General features: G+C 36.0%; 1 protein-coding gene across 3 annotated transcripts in view; it reads left to right on the top strand.

Moving 5' to 3' along the window:
* The window catches only part of INTU (inturned planar cell polarity protein), a 73,240-nt gene that overhangs the window by 22,985 nt on the left and 26,222 nt on the right, over positions 1 to 24,033 (top strand). For all 3 annotated transcript variants that reach the window (XM_031466402.2, XM_010977664.3, XM_031466405.2), the window contains exons 3-7: positions 5,593 to 5,678; positions 13,634 to 13,837; positions 18,109 to 18,227; positions 20,828 to 20,917; positions 23,452 to 23,529. In XM_031466402.2, the coding sequence (XP_031322262.1) occupies positions 5,593 to 5,678; positions 13,634 to 13,837; positions 18,109 to 18,227; positions 20,828 to 20,917; positions 23,452 to 23,529 (577 nt within the window). The remainder of the gene's footprint in view (positions 1 to 5,592; positions 5,679 to 13,633; positions 13,838 to 18,108; positions 18,228 to 20,827; positions 20,918 to 23,451; positions 23,530 to 24,033) is intronic.

Below are 24,033 nucleotides of genomic sequence, written 5' to 3'. Positions count from 1 at the left end.
TTCTGTTGCATGAATATATGCTATTTATTTTTCCATCCCACTGTTGATAGACATTTGGGTTGTTTCTAGTGAAAACAGTTGAAATGCTCTTTTGAAAAGACAGATTTGGTTTTTATGAACGCATAATGTATGGTTTTGTTCTCTAATAATTTGCAGACTGTTATTTGGTACACATTTTTATTTTCTTCTGTAATAGTTGTAAAATTTCAATATTCTTAATGAAAGTAACTCTGCTTGTTTGTCTCTCCTCTCTTACCATCATTTTTTTCCCCACATTTTTATCCGTGGTACTTGATCCACCAGTAAAGGAAAGACTGAAGCAGTGAGTTCACTGGAAAGACAGGCTTAGAGTTTTTAGGCCTTTGTTGAGGGCTTCTGGTGCAGTTATTTCCCTCTACAGATGAGCACCAGAAGAATTGCGTGACTTACCCGAGAGCAGCCAGCCAGTGATAAAGCTGGGACCCATGTGTTGTGAATTCCACACAGAGAGCTTTCACTTGCCATGTTGCTCACTTGGATGGGCAGGGAAAGTGCCAGAAGATTTCTCTTTAATGAAAAAGAAAATAAATACTTAATCCTTTCAAAATGTAATTTGGAAACCACTATTAAGTTACAACAGTGTAGTTACTGTTTACCCCAGTGAGTCCATTTTGAGACATTTATCCTAAAGAAATAACCTAAAACACATCTGCAGGCCACAGCCAGTGGGGCAAGTCAGGCCCACCACCTGTTCTTACGCAGTCTGCAAACTGAGAATGGTTTTAACCAGTTATAGTGGTCAGAAAAATAAAAATAAAAAGAGTGATATTTTATGATATATGAAAATTATATGAAGTTCAAATATCAGTGTCTATAAATAAAATTTTATTAGAACACAGCCACATTCATGCATTTATTGCTGCTCTCAAGCTACAGTGCCAGAGTTGAGTTGCGACAAAGACCATGTGGCCTGCAGAGCCTAAAGTATTTATTAATCTGATCTTTACAGAAAAAGCTTTTTGCCTCCAGATGTAAAAAGAAGAAGCACTATGTGCATTAAAACATGTATTGAAGCATTTTTTAGTAAAAATAAAAAGGAAAAAGTATGAAAATGTACGGTTATTCAAGTTGTAATTAAATAAATTGATGTTATTTGACAATTAAAATTATAATTCTAAGAACTATATACCAGCATAAAAATTCTTCCTATTTGAGAAGTTTAAAAGGACAGAAATCCTCTATGCCTCATTTGTATGAACAGAGGTAAAGACTAAAAATAATTTGCAAAAACAATCAGGGCTATAGTGCTGGGGTCACTGATAATTTTTACAACATTTCTGTAGTATTATTTTCTATTTAATGAGAAATAAAATCCTTACACTAGTTTCTTATCCAGCATCTTTAGAGAATGTGATATTTTACTTAATATTCTAAATGATAGTTAAAATATATGAGCTACCATTATTCAAGGACTTCAAGAATGGTAGTTTGGGAAGGACCTTAATTTTGTCTACTTTAGTGTTTGCATATTATAGATGAGAGGTTGATATTGAAGTTTAAAAAATAGAATAATTTTTATTCTCTGAAAACTTAAGAAGTCAGTAAATACACTACCTTGAATGTATAAAATGGCATTATGTAACTATGTTTCAAAAACCAGATTCTTTCCCCTCTGAAGTGAAATTCAGCTTAATTTAAATGATCAAATTAAATTCACAATCTGATCCCATGCCACTGCCTCATCCGTATTTCCCAGTCCTTCTGTACATAAATACCCACTTCTAACAAGCCTGATTTATTTTCCTTATGACCTCTCAATGTACCTTGTATATCCATCTGTTCTTTAGCATTCACTGACTCTCATTTGGTGCTTAGACAAGGTTGCTTTATATTGTTAAGCAGGTGTATTAATTTTCTATTGCTGCTGTGACAAATTACCACAAACTTAGTGATTTAAAACAGCACAAGTTTGTTATCTTGTAGTTCTGGATGTCAGAAGTCTTAAATGTGTTTTTCTGCACTAAAATCAAAGTGTCTACAAAGCTGCATTCCTTCTGGAGTCTCCAGGGGAGAACCCGTTTCCTTGGCCAGCTTCTAGAGGCCACCTACATTCCTTGCCATGTGGTACCTTCCTCCATCTTTAAAGCCAGCAGCATAGCATCTTCAAGTCTCTCTTTCTCCTGCCTCCTTCCTATAATAACCCTGTGATCACATTGGGCTCACTTGGATAATCTCCCAATCTCAAGATCCTTAATTTGACTACATCTGCAAAGTTCCTTTACCCATGTAAAGTAACATATTCACAGACTTCAGAGGTTAGGATGTGGGCATTTTTGGAGGACAGTTCTTCTGCCTACTACAGTGTGTGTGTTTTGTAAAATGTGAGTTTTAATTTTTTTTTAATATATGCTTATTGTAGACCATTTCGAAAATGTAATTAAACAAAAAATATAAAAAGCCCAATCATCCAAAGGCAGCATTTTGATATGTATCCTTTCTTTTTCCTACATTTATGGGTAACAATTTTATTTCAAAATTTCTTAAACTGTATATCCTTTGTGTATAGCATATTCATATCATATATGGAAGAGTAAGCAAACTTCACATATATATTTTCATAGTATTTGTTGCCTTATGTAGGAGCCCTTCAGTACATATTTATTGTTTGATATTAAGTAGATGCTGAGAAACTGATGAGTTTTCTCAAATACACTTTACGCTGAAGAGTTGATTTAAACATTGTGATAAATTGATTCCTTTCTTTATGTTTTATTTGATTCTTGCATGTATCTCTTTATACATTTTCCCTCTTATTTCTACCCATCCATAATCCCGAGGTAATTTCTCATTCAATGATTCAAACCAATTCATGCAGTTCATTTCCTTTCAGCCTTTGAAGGGGGACTATGCATACTAATGACTCCCATGCACTTGTTGAAAAGAACTTTCCCGGAGTACAGGCTGCCCACTGCAGTGATGTGATGTCCAGGAAGCCTGCCATCTCTGAGTCGCTTCACAAAGATCCTCAGAAAAACTTGAGGAAAGCAAATATCTGGGGAATGAGAAGTGGATATAATACTTCTTTCGTAGAAAGAGATAATTTTCTACTAAACATTTAAAACTATTATGTATATACTGCACTTGTTCTAAAATTTATTTTCGTATCTTTTGTGATGATACATGTCTCCTATTTTTAGTGGTTTGTTGGACATGATGCTTTCAGATGATAGTTCAGGTAACACTAAACTACAGAACTGTATTTGTTAGGGTTTGGAGAAAAAAAAAAGTCATGTGGGACATTATCTAATGGAGTTTTAGTTTAAAGGAACAAGTTTTAAAATGGTTTCACTATGTTGGTGTCGTGAGGATAGCATAATCTGCTGACAGCAGACCTCATGGTTAGACTGGTCTAAGTGGTTTTGTTTTACATCGGTGCTCCTATATTTTGTTCGTCATTCTTACCTGAGAGCAGACAGCTAGGCAAAGATGAAGAGACTGCCTAAAAATACTTTTTACATCTTTCTTACTATGCTTCCTAGAGAGAGGTTCAAATTAAGTCTAATGTGTACAGCATAATGATTTGCCTTATGTACGTGATGAAATGATTACCACAGTATGTTTCATGAACATTTATCATTTCATATCGATATGAAATTAAATAAATAGAAAAAAATTTCCGTGTGATGAGAACTCAGGATTTATCCTCTTAACAATTTTGATATATAATGTACAGCAGTGATAATTATATTTATGTTGTATGGTACATTCCTAGTACTTTCTTTTTTTAAACAAATGTTGGCTATTTATCTATTTATCACTTTTTTTTAAATGGAGATTGTGGGGATTGAACCCAGGACCTCGTGCATGCTAAGCACATACTCTACCACTAAGCTACATGCAGTACTTATTTATGTTATAACTGGGAGTTTGTACCTTTTTGACCAACTTCATCCAATTCTTCCGTCTCCCTACCACCTGTGGCAACCACAAATCTGATATCTTTTTCTATGAATTTGTTTGTTTTTGAAGTACGATTGGCTTACAACACCGTGTTAGTTCCTATTACACACCACAGAGATATAATTATATATACATTTCTTACTTTTAAGAAAAACTACTGGATTGGTCAACCTGCTGCAATAGCAGACCATCATGTGTGGCTTGGTGGAACTCTCACCTGCGGAACTCTCAACTGAATACCATCTCTTGAGCATCTAAACCTAGTGTAGGCCAATGCAAGCTTTCATGAGCATGGCCTAAGAAACTCCTCCTGCTCATTCCTCATTTAGTCCCTTTCCCGTATGATCAAGTATAAAGGTGAGCAAGGAAAGAAGGGAGAGGGAGGAACAGCAGTAGCCAGAGTAACGCCAATTTCTTCTGTTCCCCAACCTTCATTCCCACAGGGCATGAGGAAGAGGGCCAGGTGACACCTCTATACATAGTGGGTTGCATTAAAGGAGAAGAACTTTGAGCTTAGGGAGCATGAATCTTTTATAAAGAACAATTATTAACAGTAAGATATTGAGGGAGACACTATCCTTATTGTACTGTTTACATTTGCTCTGGAGGGAGACATTGTCTTGTCCAAAACTGTTCACCATACAAGCATCCTTGAAAAGATAATACAGAACAAAGACTTTCAGGGCCTGGGCTTGTGTGGTGTACAGAAACATGAGAGACCAATGGAGTATTGTCTACCAACACTGTTTTATCTATATATATGTTTATTATCTTAAACTCCATGTGGGTAGAGATTTTTGTCTGGTTTGTTCAATTCTGGATCTCAAGTGCCTAGAGCAGTGCCTAGCATACAGTAGGTGCTCGGTAAGTATTTGTTGGGTGAATTAATGAATAGATGAGTATGAATTATTTAATCAATTTCCTAATGATATATTTAGGAATGATGAGAAAAAATAACCTTGGTATGTGCGTATTTCTATTAATATAGCTCACTGGTGTTTAGATACTACCTTTATGTTGTGAAAGTAAATTTCCATTTTAACAGTGATCTTTATTATATTAAAGCCACTAAATTTGATAATATACACATTTAAAGAGAAGCCATGGAAAAGGAGATATATACTAAAACATGTTATGGGTTTTGATGTGGTTGGGGACTTTTGAAACAAAGAGCTGTGTGTAGACACAGATCAGCAATAGCAGTGAATACCCAGCTTATTGAGTTATGATGTACCACATGGATTTAATTAAAATTTCAGCTGCATTTTTTTCACTATGGGTCTAAGTGGTTAGATTCAATTTTGTTAAGTGCAGGACTTGGTTTACGCTACAAATTTTCCATTTGTCCCTTGGGTTTATGTAATTCTCCCAGTTGTACCAAAAATGAAAATATTCATCCCTTTAAATATTCATAGGTTATATTTAGTTGTGGTGCAATGTTGGGCTGCATTTAATTTAAGAAACAGTGGAGTGGGAAGTTCGCTCTGCCACTACAGAGCTTTACAACCTTGGACAAGTCCCCGAATGTCTGTACCACATTTTCCATTCTACTTTGAGGAGATCAGAATAGATGCTTTTTTAATGTTCCCATTCTAGATCTTTTTCTGTTTTGGATATTCACGCATCTATTGTTCATTATGATTCTGTTTTCAGGTGATGTCCTTGTTGCTGTGAACGATGTAGATGTGACCTCTGAGAACATAGAGAGAGTTCTGTCTTGCATTCCTGGACCTATGCAGGTGTGGACATTGTTTTTCTGTGTTTTATGATGAATTATATGAAATAAGTATATCGTGCTATTTTTTTTTTAATTCTGAAGGTAGTCATGTATAATGGGTAAGTTATACTTACACTCTTGGATAATTTTCAAATGCTTGTTAACGTTTTTAGCTTTTGGAGATTGTTCCAAAGAGAGAGAGAAATATCTACAAATATCGAGTCATGCAGGAACGAGAACAATACTAAAAATATATATAATGACCAACTTTGCATTATAAGTACCATATGTGCTGATGAGAGTCCAATTCCTAGAAAAGTCATTTAAGACAGTCATGGAATTTTCTATTCTCTTAAACTCTAGTTTCTATAAAGTTTTTTAATGTAGTTTTAAACTACATTTTAAAAACTATTCTATTTTGTTGAGTTTTTTCATTACCTAGTTTAGCCTCACTGCTGAGCTTTTGTTTAGCTACTTAATGAATTATTTTTCATTCCTTCTAGGTAAAAATAAATCTCTTTCTTCAGTTACACTCTAAGCATTGACATTTTGTATTACTGATGACATTTTTTAGGTCATTAGATGTAGTCTTAAAATGCTGTACTTCCTATTTGTGAATGTGCTGCTCCTGTTAACATCAGGAATTGGCTTTCTCTCTTTGAAGAGTTGTGGAGGATGATACGCTTTCACTGGCTAGAGGCTCTGTCAGGTGGTGAGAGGATGAAACAGTTTTTGGATTGATCAGGATGAAAAACAGAAGGCTTGATAAATCAGAATCTTATCTGTATCTGATAGGAGATTCTGAAATAATAGGTCCCATGATGATAATTCTTGTTTTCTGAGAAACAAGGTTTCTCTTATGTTCACTTTCTTCTCCCAATACACAGACACACACACATGCACACACACACACACAGATGCTCAGTAACCTTAGCTAGCATTGGAAATGCCAAATGATAGTGCTAGAATAATTGTGGCAACCAGCAACCAGCAATGCCTAGGCGTGGATAGAGAGATGGAGATGGAGACGGGGTGGTGTTTGAAATAATAGCAGTCCGGTGACACCAGGCCTAGTGCCGGAGTAGGGTGTGCTGTTACCCCTTCAGCTGCTAGAGGAAGGGGGGGAGCAAGAAGGGGGGCAAAGGTACTGGGGCACCTCAGGGGGCTCAGACGGCAGCTACTTACCATTCAGTAATGAAGAATTACAGTGTTTTAACAACTGAAACAGCCTCCCCCATGTACACTGGCTGCACCTCAGCCCTGAGTCAGGGCTCCTCCTTTCTCGCCCATGTCAGTTGCAGGTGTACTGCCGGAGTTCAGCCACATCCTTTCTGTCTGCAAAAAAAAGAGTTATGTTTCCAGTGGAGTTACATTATATGTATATTTAATTAACATTTGCAAATTCAGCTATGCACACTTGGCAGAAAAAAGAGGAGAAAGAAATAATGATTTAAATATTTTGGCCCAATTTCACCCACCATTTCCATGTCCTCATTGAGCATGAAATAGGAGTTGTGTATCTGCTGTTTGCCTAGTTCGCCTTACAGCTGCATTAAGTGTGCTTCTATGTTCAAACAAATGTGTATGTGTATATACAAGACATATATATAAAATATATATATGTCTTTATGTATATGTATGTGTGTGTGTGTATATATATATATATATATATATATATATATATAACAACATGACTGTTAAGTGCCTATTCTTAGAGCTTGTGCCAAAATGAGGAAACAGCAATTTGTCTCAAAGATGGAAGAAAAACTGTTGCAAGTTGGAATTATCATATTGAGAGAGTATGTTGCACTCCAGCACAGCCTTGTCTTCTTACTGTAATTTCAAGGGGATTTTTACTATATACAAGTTGAGAATTAGGAAGGGAACTAGTGGCTGTGCCAGGAAGTGTTTTGGTGCTTTGCTGATACCATTTCCTTTGATAGTTTCATTTATTCCTCATAACCATCTGTAAGAGTCTGATCATTTGTGTTCCTATTTTACACAAGAAGAAAAAGAATCTAAGAGAGAGTTAATGATCTGTCCATGGTTGCAGAATTAATGACTCAAAGAACTGGAGCTGGTACAATCCTTCCGTTTCACACACAGGGGGGTGGACCTTTGTGTCTGCATCCCCTTCCTCTTGCTGGGCTAGAACTAACTGCAGCAGACTTGTGTCAGAAAAAGTTGTTTTACCTCATTTGTATCTGTTGCACTTCAAACAGTTATTCAAGCAATAAGAGGAATGCGGATTTATCAAGAATACCTTAGGAGATGTAATTTGGAAATACCCAACAGTAACATTTTTAACTTATACTCAGAGTATAAAAATAGCCTGAAATGCTTTTTGTCATCCAACAGAAGATGCCCTGGGACAGTGTGTAATGTGGTGGAAAGGTCACTGAGGAGGAGGAGGGCAGATCTCTATTTCAAACCTCTCACTGAGCAAGTTTCCAAACTCTCCTGGGTTTCAGTTTTCTCAGAGGGGATTTGAGAGAATAAATCTAAGAGCCCTATTCCAACACTACAGTTCTGTGTTTGAATTTTAAATAAGTTCTGTTATAAATAGATTGAGAATACCAGAGTGAAGTCCCAAGGCGTAGCCTATGTACTAGGTGAGGCACAAGGAACCCAAATCATTTCCTTTAAAGCCAGGTTTTAACGTTCTGCAAAACAGTTGTCTTAGATTCTTCAAAAATGTTAATATCATGAAAGAAAAAAGGGTTGGGAAACTATTTTAGACTAAGCCAGGCTGAACTGACATACAAGCAAATGCAGTGACTAATCCTGAACTGATCCTGCGCTGCAGTGGGGAGCAGCTGTATTGAGACAGTTGGGGAAATTTGAATATGGACTTTATTACAGATTAGTATTGTGTTTAGTATCAAAATTCCGAAGTGTCACAATTATATTTGCTTGTGTATCCTTAGGAGACATGTGCTAAAATATGTAGTGATGAAGTTTTCAAATAGCTGCAAATCATGATCAAGTGGTCTGGGCCAAAAATTTTTTTCCATTCAAGTACAGTTGGTTGCAGTGTATCAATCTCTAGTGTACAGCATAATGTCAGGCAAAACAATCTTTTAAATACACAGAGGTGGTGAGAATGGTAGGAGAGGGGAGAAGAGGTGGGGAAGCAAATGTGACAAAACAGTAACAATGGGTGAGGAATTGGTGAGGAATACAGCTGGGGGAGGAATATATAGGTAATCAGTCTTCTTCTTGCGACTTTCTTTAGGTTTAAAATTTTTTTAATAAAAAGTTGTGGGTTTAAAAAGAAAGTTTTTAGAAATTCAGATGACAAGAATGAAGGTACAGGTACTCTTCTAATTTTTTACTTTTGTGACCTTGGTCTGCTGCCACAGCTCTGTGCACTCATTTATTCAAAAAGCACGTAATCATACAGGTAGAGCACCATCCCCTCCCTGGGCCTGATCAGGGGGTCAGGTCCAAACATTGCAGGTGACCAGGACTGATTGCATTGAGCACTGGGCCACAGCCAGTTTTCCTCGAGCTTTGGAGGAAACCAACTCCTTTTCTGGGAGATCAATCTACAGAACGTTAACCTTAGACCCATACCTTCTAAGTACTTCTTAGGCCTGAAACAAGAAGAAAAGGCATCTTAAAGGAGATGATACTTGTGTAGAATGTTTTAATGTTTATTATTTCCTTGTTCCACAAAAATGATACTCATGTATACTGTGGAAAAATTAGGAAGTCGACTGGTAAATTTTTTTGTAAGTATTTGTAACTTTTTTTTTTAAATTTTCAGAGCCCAGAAATAACTAGCTCTTTCAGTATTTTAAAGCGGAGGACTGAGGTGATCAGATTTTCATTTTAGTAATATATTTAGACATTACTGGAGGTTGGGAAACCAGGTGGTCGGTTTTAGTCCAGAAGAGAGGGGGTGAAGGCCTCAGCAAAGGCCTTGGCTGTGGAGATGGAGGAGAAGGAGTAGATTTGATTTAAAGTATGTGGGAAGTGAAGAGGATAGCACTTCCTACAGGAGAGAGCGGAGTCCAAGATGCCTTCCAGGTTCTGTCTTCAGCGGTCCTGTGAGATTGCCCAGGAGAGGAGGATCAAGGAGAGAATTTACTGAGCAGAGTAGACTCAATTCCTTCAGAATTTTGACTAAGGAATATTCAAAGCATCTGCCAGGCAAAAGAGAAAGGATCAGGCTTGCAGAGAGCAGCAGAGATATTGTGAGAGAGACGGTGCAGACCATGAGGCAGAGGTGAGAGTCTGGTCTGGCTCTGGAGCTGCTTCAAACCTTGACAGTCTCCCTAGGTCCCGTGTGTGAAGAGGAAGACATGGTAGCTAATGAGGAGAGAGAGGGTTGGTTTGTTTGGCAGGGGCTGGAGAGACATTGCTTGTTGCATGGGATGGGTTGGAGATAGAAGTAGAGGAAGCAACAAGATTTTGGAAGTGGTAATTTATACAGAGCATTTCCTTGGACCTGAGGGAAGCCACGTCATCTCTTGAACTGGGAGGGAAGGCAGAAAGAAAGGATGGGCAAACCGCACAAACAAGAAAACATTTTGAGGGAGACAGGAGGTGATGAAACTTGTCACAGGTGGAGGAACAACAGAAGACCCTTTTTATGAAAAGCTTCATGTAAACTCAAACGGAAAAACCCTTTTTACAAGAAGCTTCATATAAACTATCTTAGATGTTTCTTAATTAAAGATTTTTCGTATAGAACACATTTAACATCCTTAATATTTACATATACCAACCCCTTTAAAAAAAAATAGCACTCAACTCTTAATTTAGTTATCTATCTCACCCTTTTATCATTTTATCAAAGCAACCAGATTTCCTGACATTTATAACTGCTTAACATGTAAGCCTTTCAAAATGTCTTGCTAAAGAGTAATTATCTTTGCATTAAATCAGAATGGCGGCTAAGATAGTTCCTTAAGGAATGTTAATGGATGGTTCTGTGGTGTATTTGTTTGAGTTCTTGTCGTGGTGAGAGGAAAAGGTTGTTGCACCACAGACAAGAAATGCTGTTTGTTTGCCAAATGTAACATTAAAGTTCGTTTTCAAGTGTGTCCTTCTTCACTAGGCAGAGCAAACCAATCTTAAAATTTAGGTTGCTGTTGCCGCCTAAGGTAAAATTGGTAAATTTTTGTCTACCAGCTCATTTCCTTTTGTCATTTTTGGTGAGTCATACCCTATCTTTTGACCTCCCCAACCACAAAAATCTCAGCTGAAAGAGATGCGCTCCCTGTTCGGAGGCATGTTTCTTTCTGCAAGGACCCGTCTTTCTCCTTGTTCCACATCTAGGGTGCATGGCTCTCATGGACGCATAGCCGACCCAGCCTGCCTCTGTGACACCTGCTTCCTTAGGATGTCACTCATCTCGTGCTTCCTACCATAAGATTTCTCACCCTCCCCTCCATTCACATACCTAGCTCCTCCCCAGAGCCCGGTGCCAGGGGAACAGTCTTCAAAGCTCCCTTCTCTACTGGTACAAAGTCTGCACTCAGGATTTTCCCAGATTCTAAAGATTTCTCACATTTCCAAGGAAACCACCAAAGACTCCCATGTATTTTATTTGGACCCTCCGAAGTCCTCATTCTCAGATAAAAGAACCCCCTGACCACCAAGCCATTTATTGCATCAGATCTTTGTTCCAGAATTTAATATATTTATGCTTATGTTTCTGTTTTTATCTGTGTATACATAGGTTGAGCATTACCCACTAGAACAGATGCCACCCTTAGAACGTAGTCTTTCAGGCCATATAATGCTTACATGTTGCCTATTTGGGTCAAAATCTCACACCAAATTTTGTTTTTCATACCTCTCTAAGATCATTTCTGAGAGTGTCTCTTCAGCTCTTCCTCACCTTATCCTTATATTAATTTTCCTCAGATAACTCTTGATTGTTCCCATATAGGGTCTCTAATTTGTTTTATATATTTTTGTTCAGCTTTCTTAATTTTTTCCCTCCGAATATACTAATTTTCTACTCAGCCTTTTTAAGTATTGTATTCTAATACTGAGGGCCCATTTTTCAGCATGAGGTTTGCAGAAAACATTAAAAATTTAGTAAAGGTTGAGATTTTCCATTTGGAATATTAAATGTTTTGTGAAAAAAAGCATGATCATTGGACTTAGAAAAATTTCATGAGGAACTTCTCCCTTTTACTCTCTAGTTGTGACCTGGTTCATCTTAACTCTAAATATATACATATTGATGAATTTAGACCCCATGTCTCTTTTCCGCTTTTTAATAAAATAAAATCTGAAACCTATTTTAGAAAATATATTTATTTAACTTAATTTACTTTAGGTAGACAAAGATAACTTACTGCCTCTGAAATGCCAGACAGCTACAGATAAGCAAAATTGAATACAACCATAGTCACTCCCTGCCAATCAAAAAAAAAAAAAAAAAAAAGAATATCTAGATATTTTTCCTTTTGAAAGGTTTTATTCAATCAGGATAGATTTATTTTATAGTACAACACTAACAATAGCTGGGTGAGCTGATGGGATTATGAATGAATTTTTAAAAATAATGTACTTAACATTTTTGCTAAAAATATATAAATATATAAAACTCATTCTTAAAAAGAGTGACAGTGATATGTTTGGTGTTTATCATATATTTAAAGTTGGCCTTAAAAATGGTACCTCTCAATAAATTATTAAAATAGGGATTGTTTATCACTGTCTTGATAATAATTTTTAAATGTTTTCTCAAAATGCAACTTACTACATATAAACAATTTTATCTGCTTTTAAATATTGAAAAGATTTCTTTTTTCCCTCAGTTTTAATTGAGGTATGATTGATAAAAACTGTACATGTTTAAGTTATACAGTGTGATGATTTAATATACATTTATTCTTTATTCTTGATCAAGTATGAATTTATTTTTTGATTTAAAATGTAATCTAATTTTAAAAATCACTGCACTTTAAAGTCTAAATTTAAAATTTTATGGATTGTTACAATTAGAATGTCCCATTTTACTCATCTGTATTCTGATAAGGTCTTAAACATTAGAAATATTTTGTGTCTGTATAGCTTATGATGATGTCCTTGCTACACAAAACTATATTTAGTGAAAACTTCTTTTAGTCAAGATACACACTGGTGCGCCTTTGAATTTTTTTTTTTTTTTTAATGGAGGTACTGGGGAGGTACATGGTTAGCATTCACTCCACTTATTTCCCTCCCCCGCCCCCTACACTAGTGCTTCTTTGAAATGAGCAAGCTATCTTTGGCCAGCTGGCATCTAGACACATATCTCCATTTGCAAGGAAAGGTAATTGAGAAGTAGAAGCTACCTTTCAACAACTGGAAAATGGCCACATTCTGGACTCTTACCAATCTTGTTTGACATCAGGCCATGAAATTAAAACCATCTTGATAAAACTGATAATCTTCTTAGGGCCATGATCCAAGATCCAGCATGTGGACAGTTTTTTTTACTCTTCTTAGCCTTTATTCTAAATGATCACAAAGAATGTCTAAGAGAAGAATATTTGAGTATCACCTCACTTGAAAGGAGAGCTAATTCTGGTTGTATGAGATTGATTTTAATCTTGAGTCTCTTCCTTCTACCTTCCCCAGATGAGTTAGTGCTGTTGGCATTTATAATATAATGTTGCTCTTTATTACACTATCAGATCATACTAATTTTTTCCCCATGGCATTTCTTGTATTTCCTGTCAATACTTAGAATACAGTGATTAAGCTTAAATTAATGAACTTATTACAGAGAATTATACATTCCTACTCTATAAGCATTTGTAATCATATGTGCCAGACATTGTCCTAGGAGCTGGAGATACAAATATAAACAGAGTACACAGTCCCTGCCATCAAGGAGCCCAGTGCTCTAGGATGACTTTTATGCATACTGCGCATACCTGGGTGCATATGTGCACATACAGATCCTTCTTTGTGAAAACTGCAGCTGATTTTCCGTCATTGAAAAATCAACCTTTTAATTTTTTAAAGGTGAAACTGACATTTGAAAATGCATATGCTGTGAAAAAGGACACAACTCAACCAAGACAGAAAAAGGCACAGTCAAACACTAGTGATTTGGTAAGACTTCTCTGGGGAGAAGACATTGAAGGTATCCAGCAGAATATCTTAAACTCTCCTCACATCATCATGTATCTCACACTACAGCTCGACTCAGAAGCATCAAAGGAAGAGGTGAGTGTCTTCTTGACCGTGCAAAGGAAAGAAGTAAGGACTTTTCGTAGTTTTCCAAGTGAATGATAAGCACTTTCCTCAGTCATTCTGTGCCTTTGTTGTTTTTGTATGTCTCTTACACACAACAATCTTCTAATTGACAAGCTCAGTGAGTCCATTTATAGAGATGACTGAAATAACTGAATTTGTTTCCTCTACTTTAAAATTTTCTTTTTGAACTGCTTTTTCCATGATAGTTTTAACCCATGTATTATTATTATTCTTGCTGTAGATGCTTCTATCTTTTTAGGGATTACTCTTAAAATTTTATCATGATATTTGTCTTAACAGATTGTAAAGTAAAACACTGTCTTAACCCCCTTTGAAAATAATTCAAGACCCTTAGTATACCTTAACTCCATTTCTCTCCTCTTCACCTGCATGCCATTGTCATCAATATTTTAGTGCTGTCATTTTTTAAAATTCTGTAAATTGGGCATAATTATTACTAATAGTACTACTTATTATTATAATACTTTATAATGTTATAAAATATACAAAGTATATATCATAAAGTGTATATTTTATATCATTGCATACAGTTGAATCGTCTTTAAATTTACATGTATGCTTACCATTTTTTCACTATTCTTACATCTCAGACTGTCCTCATTCGATCATTTTTCTTCTTCTTAAAACATATATGTAAGTCATTGTTTTTTAGTAAAAATAAGATAAAAAATTACTTTTGTTGTTATTTATCTGATGATGTCTTTTTCACCCTTTTTGAAAGGTAGCTTTATAATGTTGCATTGTGAGACTAGGCCAGTCGCTATAACAAACAATCCTGTCTCAGTGGCTTAACATAATAAAAGGTTATTTCTCATTTCAATGTCTGTGTTCCTGGTCAATTGGCTCAGTGATGTGAGTCCTTCATCCCCTGGTTCCATTATTCCCAAGGGTTTCAGAGTCCTCTCTAGGATCTTCTGCATCTAGTTGTCCGGTGAGGGAAGAGAGAAAGCATGCAGTATCACAAGGGACATTTCAGAGACTTGGCTTAAAAGTAAGAACATCACTCTGCTCATGTTCCAGTGCCTGGAACTAGCTATATGGTCTCTCCCAATGCAAGGAGGTGAGAAATGTCGTCTTCCTGTGTGGCCAGAAAGAAGATGAAGTCAACACATGGCATTGCTTATGCCAACTAGGTAGAAAGTTGTTTTCTCTAATCTGTTTGCAAATAGTATTTCTTTGTATTCTGACTTCCATAATTGCTGTTACTGAGTCTACTGTCAGTCATTCCTTTTTAAGGAATCTTCTATTTTCTTTGTTCAGGTTCTTGCTTCTGCTCTGTCCAAACTGTCTTTTAACCTCTCCATGGTGTTTTTTGGTTTAAACAGTCATATTTTTATTTTTAGAAGTTCCTGAAAAGTTTTTAACTAATCTCCATACAAATCTGCTGTGCTAGTCCTGATCGTCTCTTGTTGCTCACTTGTCTTAGTGATTCTGTACTTTATTTCTCTAAGCACTTCATACATAGCTCTTCTCTATTCTACATCTTCCCATTCCAGTATCTCTAAGGCCTGGTGGAGACTCTGGCTTGTGGTGCTTGCCTTCTTACATCCTTCGGTATCGAGTGAACTTACTACTTGATTTTATCTTTGTGAGTCCCTTGGTTCTAAGTGGGGAATGCCTTCTTCCAAAGAGAATTTGCCACTTCTGCTTGTCACAGAGCTAGGGCACTTCAGCCTTACTCGAGGGTCTGGGTTTAACACAGCCTTACTTAGGGGTCCTAGGCTTAGCTCACCTACCTAACCACTAGCCCAGTGCTCAGTGTCCTTACTGAAGCTATTGTAGGTGTCAGCCCTCAAGACCACTTGCCTGTCCTTCTGCCCACTAACCACTCCCTGCTGAGGCCCAGCTTGCCTTGCAGTGCTACGGAAGGGAGTTGGAAGGATACGGAAATGATGTCCCTGGAAACCTCTCTACTTCTATATCCAGCAATTCAGCAAGTATATTTTGGCCATGAATCTTGTAGTTTTACAGCACAAAGTTGTCTCAAAGCATCTAGTTTATCATGATGCTTTGAGCAGAAGTGAGATCTGAAAAGTTTTTACTTAACATACATTTCTTTGCTTTTGAAATCCTTGCAGCCTATGTTCTCAATGCCAAGGCCATTTAATCCAAAGGATGTATTTCCATCGATAGCTTCTTCATAGATCAAAATTTAGTCAGTAACTGACATGGAAAAGAAAGGACTTACTTATATATATTTTTGTAATTTTCTGTGTTCTGAAAAAAGACGTGGGGACCTAGAGTTGATAATTGTAATTTCTTGCATGTGTTACTAGTCCTTTATGTCTTTAAAACAAATGAGGAATTTAACCATTTGTTATATAAGACACACAGCACATTTCTGGGATAGCACCCTGAGTCTGTCTGGGTCGTCTCGGGGTAGGATAGCACTGAGGCCTTTTGTCACCCTTGCCTTTCTTTCCATGGGAAACTGTGTAGATGTTTCTCAGATGAACAGGTTTCTGTCTGTTGACAGCCCTGTATCAACATTGTAGTTAGGAGAGCCTTTTTATTCTTATTGTACAGAGTGGAAGCTGCTGCAAATGCAGGCTGCCAACAAGGGCTTAAAAATACAGCTAATTAAATGGGTTAGGAACTGTGCAGCTTGCCAGGGCTTGAATAGTGAGGCTTTCCAGGCTGGTCACTGCAGAGCTTGGAATAGACTCTCTCAAATGACCTCTGTACTGGTATTACTTGTTTTACAATTAAATGGCATAGGGTCATTTTGTTTCCATGTGAGTTACGTATTTAATAACTGCTTGTTTCCTTCAAGTTACAAGATTTGGAAATTTCAAAAAATGAATCAAAGAGTAAGTGGTGTTTGTTTAAAGTGGTGTTTGGTATTTGGCTAAATACAGTAAGTATCTGCCAGTTAAGGTTTAAATTTATTAAGTAGACATAACAGATCTTAACTGATCTCTGACTTAATTTTTAATGATAAAATGTTTTGTAACTGTTTTTACACTAGAAGTATTGCCAGAAGAGAGAATTTGGCCAGCATATTGCATAGCAATTTTCATATATTCAATGTGCTTAAAAAGAATAAAAAACAGATGTATCCAGATAATAATAAATACCATTATTTCTTTTTGTCCTAACGTGAAAGTTGCCAAGACATGGACTCCAAGTCACATAATTATTTCTTGTAAAGAGAGACCAAAGCAAAGTGTAGAACACTCTTTAGAGAGAGAACCAGGGAAAAGATATACTATTTTAAGAGTTTGGGCTTTCAATAATGACTATATTAATATTACTGGATATTGTCATTAAACAGTGTAACTGGAAGTTACTCTGAATTCTCTGTGATTTCCATCTAGAATTTTTATTTTGCCTGCTTTTAATTTGCCTTGTGAGAAAAATAGCATGTGGCTTTAAGTAACAGCAAAAAAGTGATGTGCAGAATACATCCCTTTGTGTAAAAGTTCTAGCAGTGTACTTCCTGATTTTGAAATTTATTTTATTTTGTAAAACCTATTTATTTCCTGGGAACATGCTCTTCTTGAAAATAGAAAACTATTAAGCATTTTGTGAATTACCTTATAGGTTTAATAATTTCCGTAATTTAAAATGTCTTCTCTTTCAAAGTTAGGATTCAGATTATTTTGTGTTGGGCAAACACTTTCAACTTTAAACTGAAGATTTTATAGTATCATAATAATTCTTTCTTCCTATCTGCACTAGTTTAATTTTGTACTCTCGCTTTGTAAGTTTAACTGCAGTCTTGCCTTGCGCTTAAATAAGATTTAATGGTTTCATCAAAGATGAAGATTCTTTAGAAGTTAGTAATGAAAGTAATTAAATTTAAAGACTCCTAAAAGTTACATGTGGTGTCTGTGTAGATATGTAACCATAGGAGATAAGAATATCTGTATAATGAAATATAATAAAATACTAGCATTTGAATTTATTGTAAAAGAGATTAAAGTTTGAAACATTGTTTGAAATTAGTTGTAATTATTTCAACTAATCAGTGTCCTACTCTGTATATATAGCCTGGCCAATTCTGACAGTCTCTAACTTGTTTTTTGGTATTTTAAATAGTAGGTAATGTGTTAAAATTCCAGGCATACTTATCTCATGTTTGAATAAAACTCCTAGGGAAACTGAAAAGATGCATTTTTTTGTTCTTTTCTTAATTGAAGGTCTGAACTTGCCATGAAAACAATAGTGATTGGAAAATTTGGTAGGGGTTGACATTTCTGTTTCTTTTCGTTTAACAGCAGGAAATCCTTTATCATTATCCAGTATCTGATGCATCTCAGAAACTTAAAAGTGTGAGAGGAATATTTCTCACACTCTGTGACATGTTGGAAAATGTAACTGGGACACAAGTTACTAGGTAATAATTGATTTTTATTTAGCTTTAATTCTCTGCCTTTCAAGTTCTTTACATTGGTTCTGACAAAGAAAATACCAAGGCAGGTATCTATTATACAAATGTATTTGTAGCTGTAATGTAAATATCTATGTGGCAGATATGATATCTGCAGATATTTTGTTTCTCATGTAAGTTATTTCTTTCTAGTCATCTGTTTAAAGTGTAGGTTCTCAGTACATCTGCAGAGCTGAGTGTTTTAGTATACTTTAAACAGCAAAGTTGGACTAATGACCTATACTTTAGAATTTCTTCATGAAGGTGATATCACTGAAGCATAGCATTTAATGAGTCTGGGCTTTTCCACGTTTTTATCTTGATTATTAACTTGCTAGACAATACCTTTGTGGTTGCTAAAAATGACTGAACACTGAATTTTTCATATACTTCAGAATATTCTGTTCTTACAACAATGATAGGAAAACACACAATACTCATACACTTTAGGAAGAGTATTCAGAAGTCAGTATCATCTGTGCAAGTTCACTCAGTGATGGATAAGCAAACTGATATCAAATGCCTTTTTGAAAGTTAAAGTACATCATAGAGTCAATTATAGAGCCTTGTATCGCATTCCACATTGACTCATCAGGCCCTGTCTTTGAAATGCCCATAGTTAACTTATGAAAGGAGAGGGCTCAAACTCTTGTGTTTTGTTTTTGCTTTTTTTCATAAAATAAATCTGTAGATGATAAACCATTTTTCTTCCTTAATAGTGCAACAGTTTTAGACTTTACCAAAAAAAGTTTACCTTTTTTAGAACCCCTTAATACTGATAAAATATCAAGTTGGATTTTCTAGGCTTAACTTTTCTTTTCCCATCTTCTGGTTAAAATGACTCCTCTAGGATTTTAAAAGATAGGATCTGCAAGACAACAGGAAAAAGAATTTCTTTGTTTTTCTAAGTGAAAGTGATGTTTAACACTGGGACTTCATTAATACAGTATATATAGAAAAGATTGTTTTATTTCAGGATACTAGTAACTGAGGGTCCATTTAGTGTATAAATGCATTCATAGAAACATGTCATAGGCCTCCTTTTATTTTTTTAAATAGCTTTATTGAGATATAGTTTATGTATCGTACAATTCACCTATTTAAAGTATACGATTCAGTGGTTTTTGTATATTCACAGATATGTGCAACCATCACCAGAGTCAATTTTACAGCATTTTTATCCTCTCAGAGGGAAACCCTGCACCTTTTAGCTATCAATCCACCTACCCCACCTCAAGGCCTAAGCAACCACTCATCTACTTTCTCTCTATAGATTTCCCTCTTCCGGACATTTCAGAAGAATGAAATCATACTATGTCACTATTTGTAACTAGCTTCTTTCACTTAGCATAAAGTTTTCAAGGTGCAGGCCTCATTTTTAATCTTATTAATAATAAAATTTGTTTTAAGTTTCTCCATGTGGATTTTATTTTATTTTTCTCAAAAGTACAGATATTTTACATGATATTTAGATCTTACTAGATAAGATATGGGTTAAACATGTGGAAAACAGTAAATGTGTATAGGAAGACTTTTTTGTGAAAGAATCAATGCAAAAATAAATATTATGTCAGGGATTCCTTAGCAGTGTGTGTCCTTTGTTGCATGTTTTAAAACTGCAGTGAAATTAATTATGACTACAAATGAGTCTAATATTTGTCTATGCATTTTTAAAACTTTATAAAGGCAAAAGTATAACCCTTTTGAAAAAAACCTGTTAGCAATTCATATTTAAAATCCCACACATTTATCTACTGCAGTATAGAAGTTAACACTATATCCTAAGAACTCAACAGATAAAGACTGACGGATGTATTTTAATTTCAACAAAGAATGTTTTTATTTTATCTTCTTCCCACCACCTCCCCACACTGTAAGAAAGAATCATTCTCTATGTTTCCATAGTTGACTATTGTATATCTCTTTAGAATGCATTCAATTTGTTTTCCAGCTTCATCGAAATATAATTGAAGTACAGGAAACTGCACACATATAAGTGTATAATTTGATCATTTTTGACATTGGAATAGACTCAGACCATCACCACCATGAATATACCTATCACTTAAAGTGTTTCCTTGAGAACACGTTTAAATCTGACATATATTTCAGTTACTTGTTTATGTATCTGTGTCCCATACTAAATGATCATCTTGTAGGCTGGAGCCACATCTTTGTTTCTTTGTAATCTCTTTTAGTAAACATGTTTATAGGTAGACAATCAGAAAAGATTTGTTAAATTAACACACTGGGATGGAAGCTTTCTTTTGAAAAAAAATTGTATATATTCAGTAAATGTTAGCAAAAGATTTTCACCACTTTTTTGCTGTAATGGGTCTACTTTTGTTTGAACCAGAGTTTTGTGGATTTTTTTAAAATATGTATTTCAGGTTTTTGTTGTACAATTTCTTGCCTTTTCTGTGTGGCAGTTAGGTGTATGCCAAGAAATTTGCTTATTAACACGCAGTTCTTAACTCATACCATATGTACTCTTTTATGAATGACTGTTTATAATTTTATGACATTTAAAGATATTCTAATTTCATTTTGATTCCATTTTTTCTTAGCTCATCCCTTCTTTTAAATGGGAAACAAATTCATGTGGCTTATTGGAAAGAATCTGACAAGTTGTTGTTAATTGGCCTGCCTGCTGAGGAGTAAGTTGGGATTTTTGTTTACTTTAAGCTCATTTCTAAAATACTGCTAACAAAATCTCATGTATTAAAATTATGACATTTCTGTCAAAAGTCAAAACCAAGCAGTTTTGCAATTTAAAGGTCTGTTGCACTAGTACAGTAGCTCCCTGTCCTTTTGGTGTGGACAGTGCAGAAAGGTGCCAGGAAGGCCCAGCTAGACCAGTTAGTAAAGGTGGGAGCCATCAATACACTTTGGTCTGAGATGTGGCCAGTACAGAGTTCTGCTCAAACTTTTGATCGTATGATTTGGATTTTGCCTGTTTACAGTTTTTTACTTTGGCAATTTTGTAGAATTAAGTTAGCAAAAAGGTGTTTTGCCCTAACCACCCTTGGAACACCTTTGACCAAATAATGAATACTTAACTCTAAAATGACTTCTCTAGTGGTACATCTTATATTATCATTGTCCTTCTTAACTTTTTTGCAACTATTTAGAAATACATCTTACTCTAATAGTTAGAGGTAAAAGCAGGGATGACATTTGTATATATTTGTTAGAATTGAGTTACTAAATCCAGCCCACACTCAAGGAGAGGGTAGTTAAGCTCCACATTTTGAGGGGAGGAGTTTCAAACAATTTGTGGACATGTTTTAACACCACAAGCAGGAACTTCAAAGGGTGTAGTGGAAAATTTCAAAATGTTTTACATTTCGAAGGGGTCTTTAATTTTGGACAGATCATGAATGTGGCATTCAGAAATTGTAATGTGGGGGAATAATGGTGCTGTGACATATATGGATGACCAGCCAATGTGCATTTTTCTGTCTAAAAGGGTAATGTAATAAACCCTGCCAGGAGACTGCCCTATACCAATGGGTTGGAATATGAAAAACTGAGTTGTTTTGAAAGTATGGGTTTATAAGAATTCGAGAATGTCCAGAATGGGACACTTTAGAGTGTCGTGGCAGGGTAAAACAGCTGCCTTTAGACTTTTGTAGTAGCTCAAAATGCAAAAGAAAAGGCACAGATAATACAATGGTAAGATAGTGGTAGGGCGGCAGTTAGAGAGCAGAGAGGAGGGCCCAGCTAAGGAACTGAGCAGAGGCTGCTCCATCACATTCTGATGCCAGCCTCTGATGCCACCAGCTAAATGAGTTAGGCAGATAGAGATAGTTTCCTGTAGAGGTTTTACCCTGAAGCCAAAAATAGAACTGTCACTGCTAAGCTCCGGATTAAGGTTGTGCTGGATAGGGAAAGCTCTAGCCAATTTCTTTATTACGTGGGTGGGAGTGGGGAGGGGAGTAATTCCTATCCTAGAGAACTTGGTTTGGTAAGTTAGAATGAATTTGAAGATCCTCCTCCTCCTCTGTTCTGAGCTTCAAGTCAGAAACAGCCCTAGCCACCTCTTTACCCAGCTCTCTTACTGCTCGTGTTAACCACTCTGTACCAGATTCTTTCCCTCATTCCATCTGTTTTACATAACCATGAACGGTAGGTATTATGAGTCTCACTTGTTCAGACTGGGAAATAGAGTATTGTGAGATCATGCACAAGCACCCCCTCCATGTCATTCACGTGTCCATGTATCTCCAACATTGTGCGTGTGGTTTATAATTGAACTGGTGGCCCTGGGATTTTCCCCACATTTGTCTCAGTGCCAAAGCCTGTGCGTTTCCCTCTTCGCCACTGCCTTTTACAAGTGAGAAAAGTGCCGTCCCCCTGGAAGATAGGGTGGGGCTTATACCCCAGGAACATGTGTTTCCAGCAGGGAGAGAGCATCCTCCTGTGATGGCTGCAGTGAACAGCGGGGATCTAAGCAGAAGACACCATGAAGTAGTGGAGACGGGAACTTGGTAGCTAAGGAGATGGATGCGCCCTAGCAGGTTCTACTGCCTGTGTGTCCTTGCACAAGTTACTTCACTTCTTGAACCTGTTTACCCATTGGTATGATGGGAATGATAAGACCTGCTTTGTAGAGTTTTACAAAGCTTCAAGGAGAAAGTGTTAAATCCATTTCTTTCTTTCCTTTCTCCTACTTTCTTTCCTTTCTCTAGCACTTAGGGATTTTTTTTTTCACAAGAGTTGGAGATTCAATTGAGATCTGGGTAATACTGGAAAGTGTCAAGAATGTAGCATTTCTTTCTGTGGGGCCTAGGTACTGCACCAACTACTTTATTTGCATTAATTTTATTTAATCCTCAAAATGAGCCTGAGAAGGGCTTAGTGATTTTGGTTCCCTTTTACACAGAAAGGAAATTGAATCCTAAAGGGGGTTAAGTGATCTCCATACAGACGTGAATAGTCAGTATGATGATTACTTGTGAATCCCGTGAAAATCTCTACTTGACCCATGCTAGAACCCCAGATCTAGACATCAAAGTCTTTAATTTGTAATGCAACCTTCCTAGCAACCATTTTACACAGCTATACTCCCAGTTAACACACACCATTTTCACATTCATTACACATAAAATGTAAAGATGAACAGCTTCTTTTATGTCATGTATTGTTTGATTATGTTATAAATGAACAGGTGTATTTTTGCTTTTTTCAGAGTTCCTCTTCCTCAGCTAAGGAATATGATAGAAAATGTTGCCCAAACCTTAAAATTTATGTATGGTTCTTTAGATAGGTAAGTACTTCTTTGAGTTGAATCTCAAGTTTTAAGTATATGCTTCCAAATCACCTTTTGCAGTTAATAGTGTTCTTTGGTTGGCAAGTTAGTTGTTTGGGGTTTTTTTCTTCTTCTTTTTCTTATTATTTTCTCATCCTTCAAACTGGCTTTTATTTTACAGCTCTAGGCAGTTTTTCATTTGATACATTGCTTTTTCTTTTTTGGTCTCATATGTTACTTTTGTGAAATAGTGATGTAACCACCATTATATTCTGATTTGATATATTTCTGTAGGGGCAGATTTCTTCAGAACAGATACAGAAAAGAGTAAGAAGACTTTAAATACATTTTTTTGTGATTATAAGACTGTTGTCAAGTTCACTATCCTACAGTGTGATACTTTTTCCTTAAAGATTTTTTTAGTAAAACAATGTATGCACTATGAAAATAAATAAAAAACACAGTGGAGAAGGTAATCAACTATTTAGTTTTATGTATATCCTTCCATGTATTTTCTATACA

This window comes from Camelus dromedarius, chromosome 1, assembly GCF_036321535.1.
Source record: "Camelus dromedarius isolate mCamDro1 chromosome 1, mCamDro1.pat, whole genome shotgun sequence".
NCBI classification, from domain to species: domain Eukaryota; kingdom Metazoa; phylum Chordata; class Mammalia; order Artiodactyla; family Camelidae; genus Camelus; species Camelus dromedarius.
The sequence above is the reverse complement of the archived record's forward strand: the minus strand, read 5'-3'. Positions and strand labels throughout refer to the sequence as shown.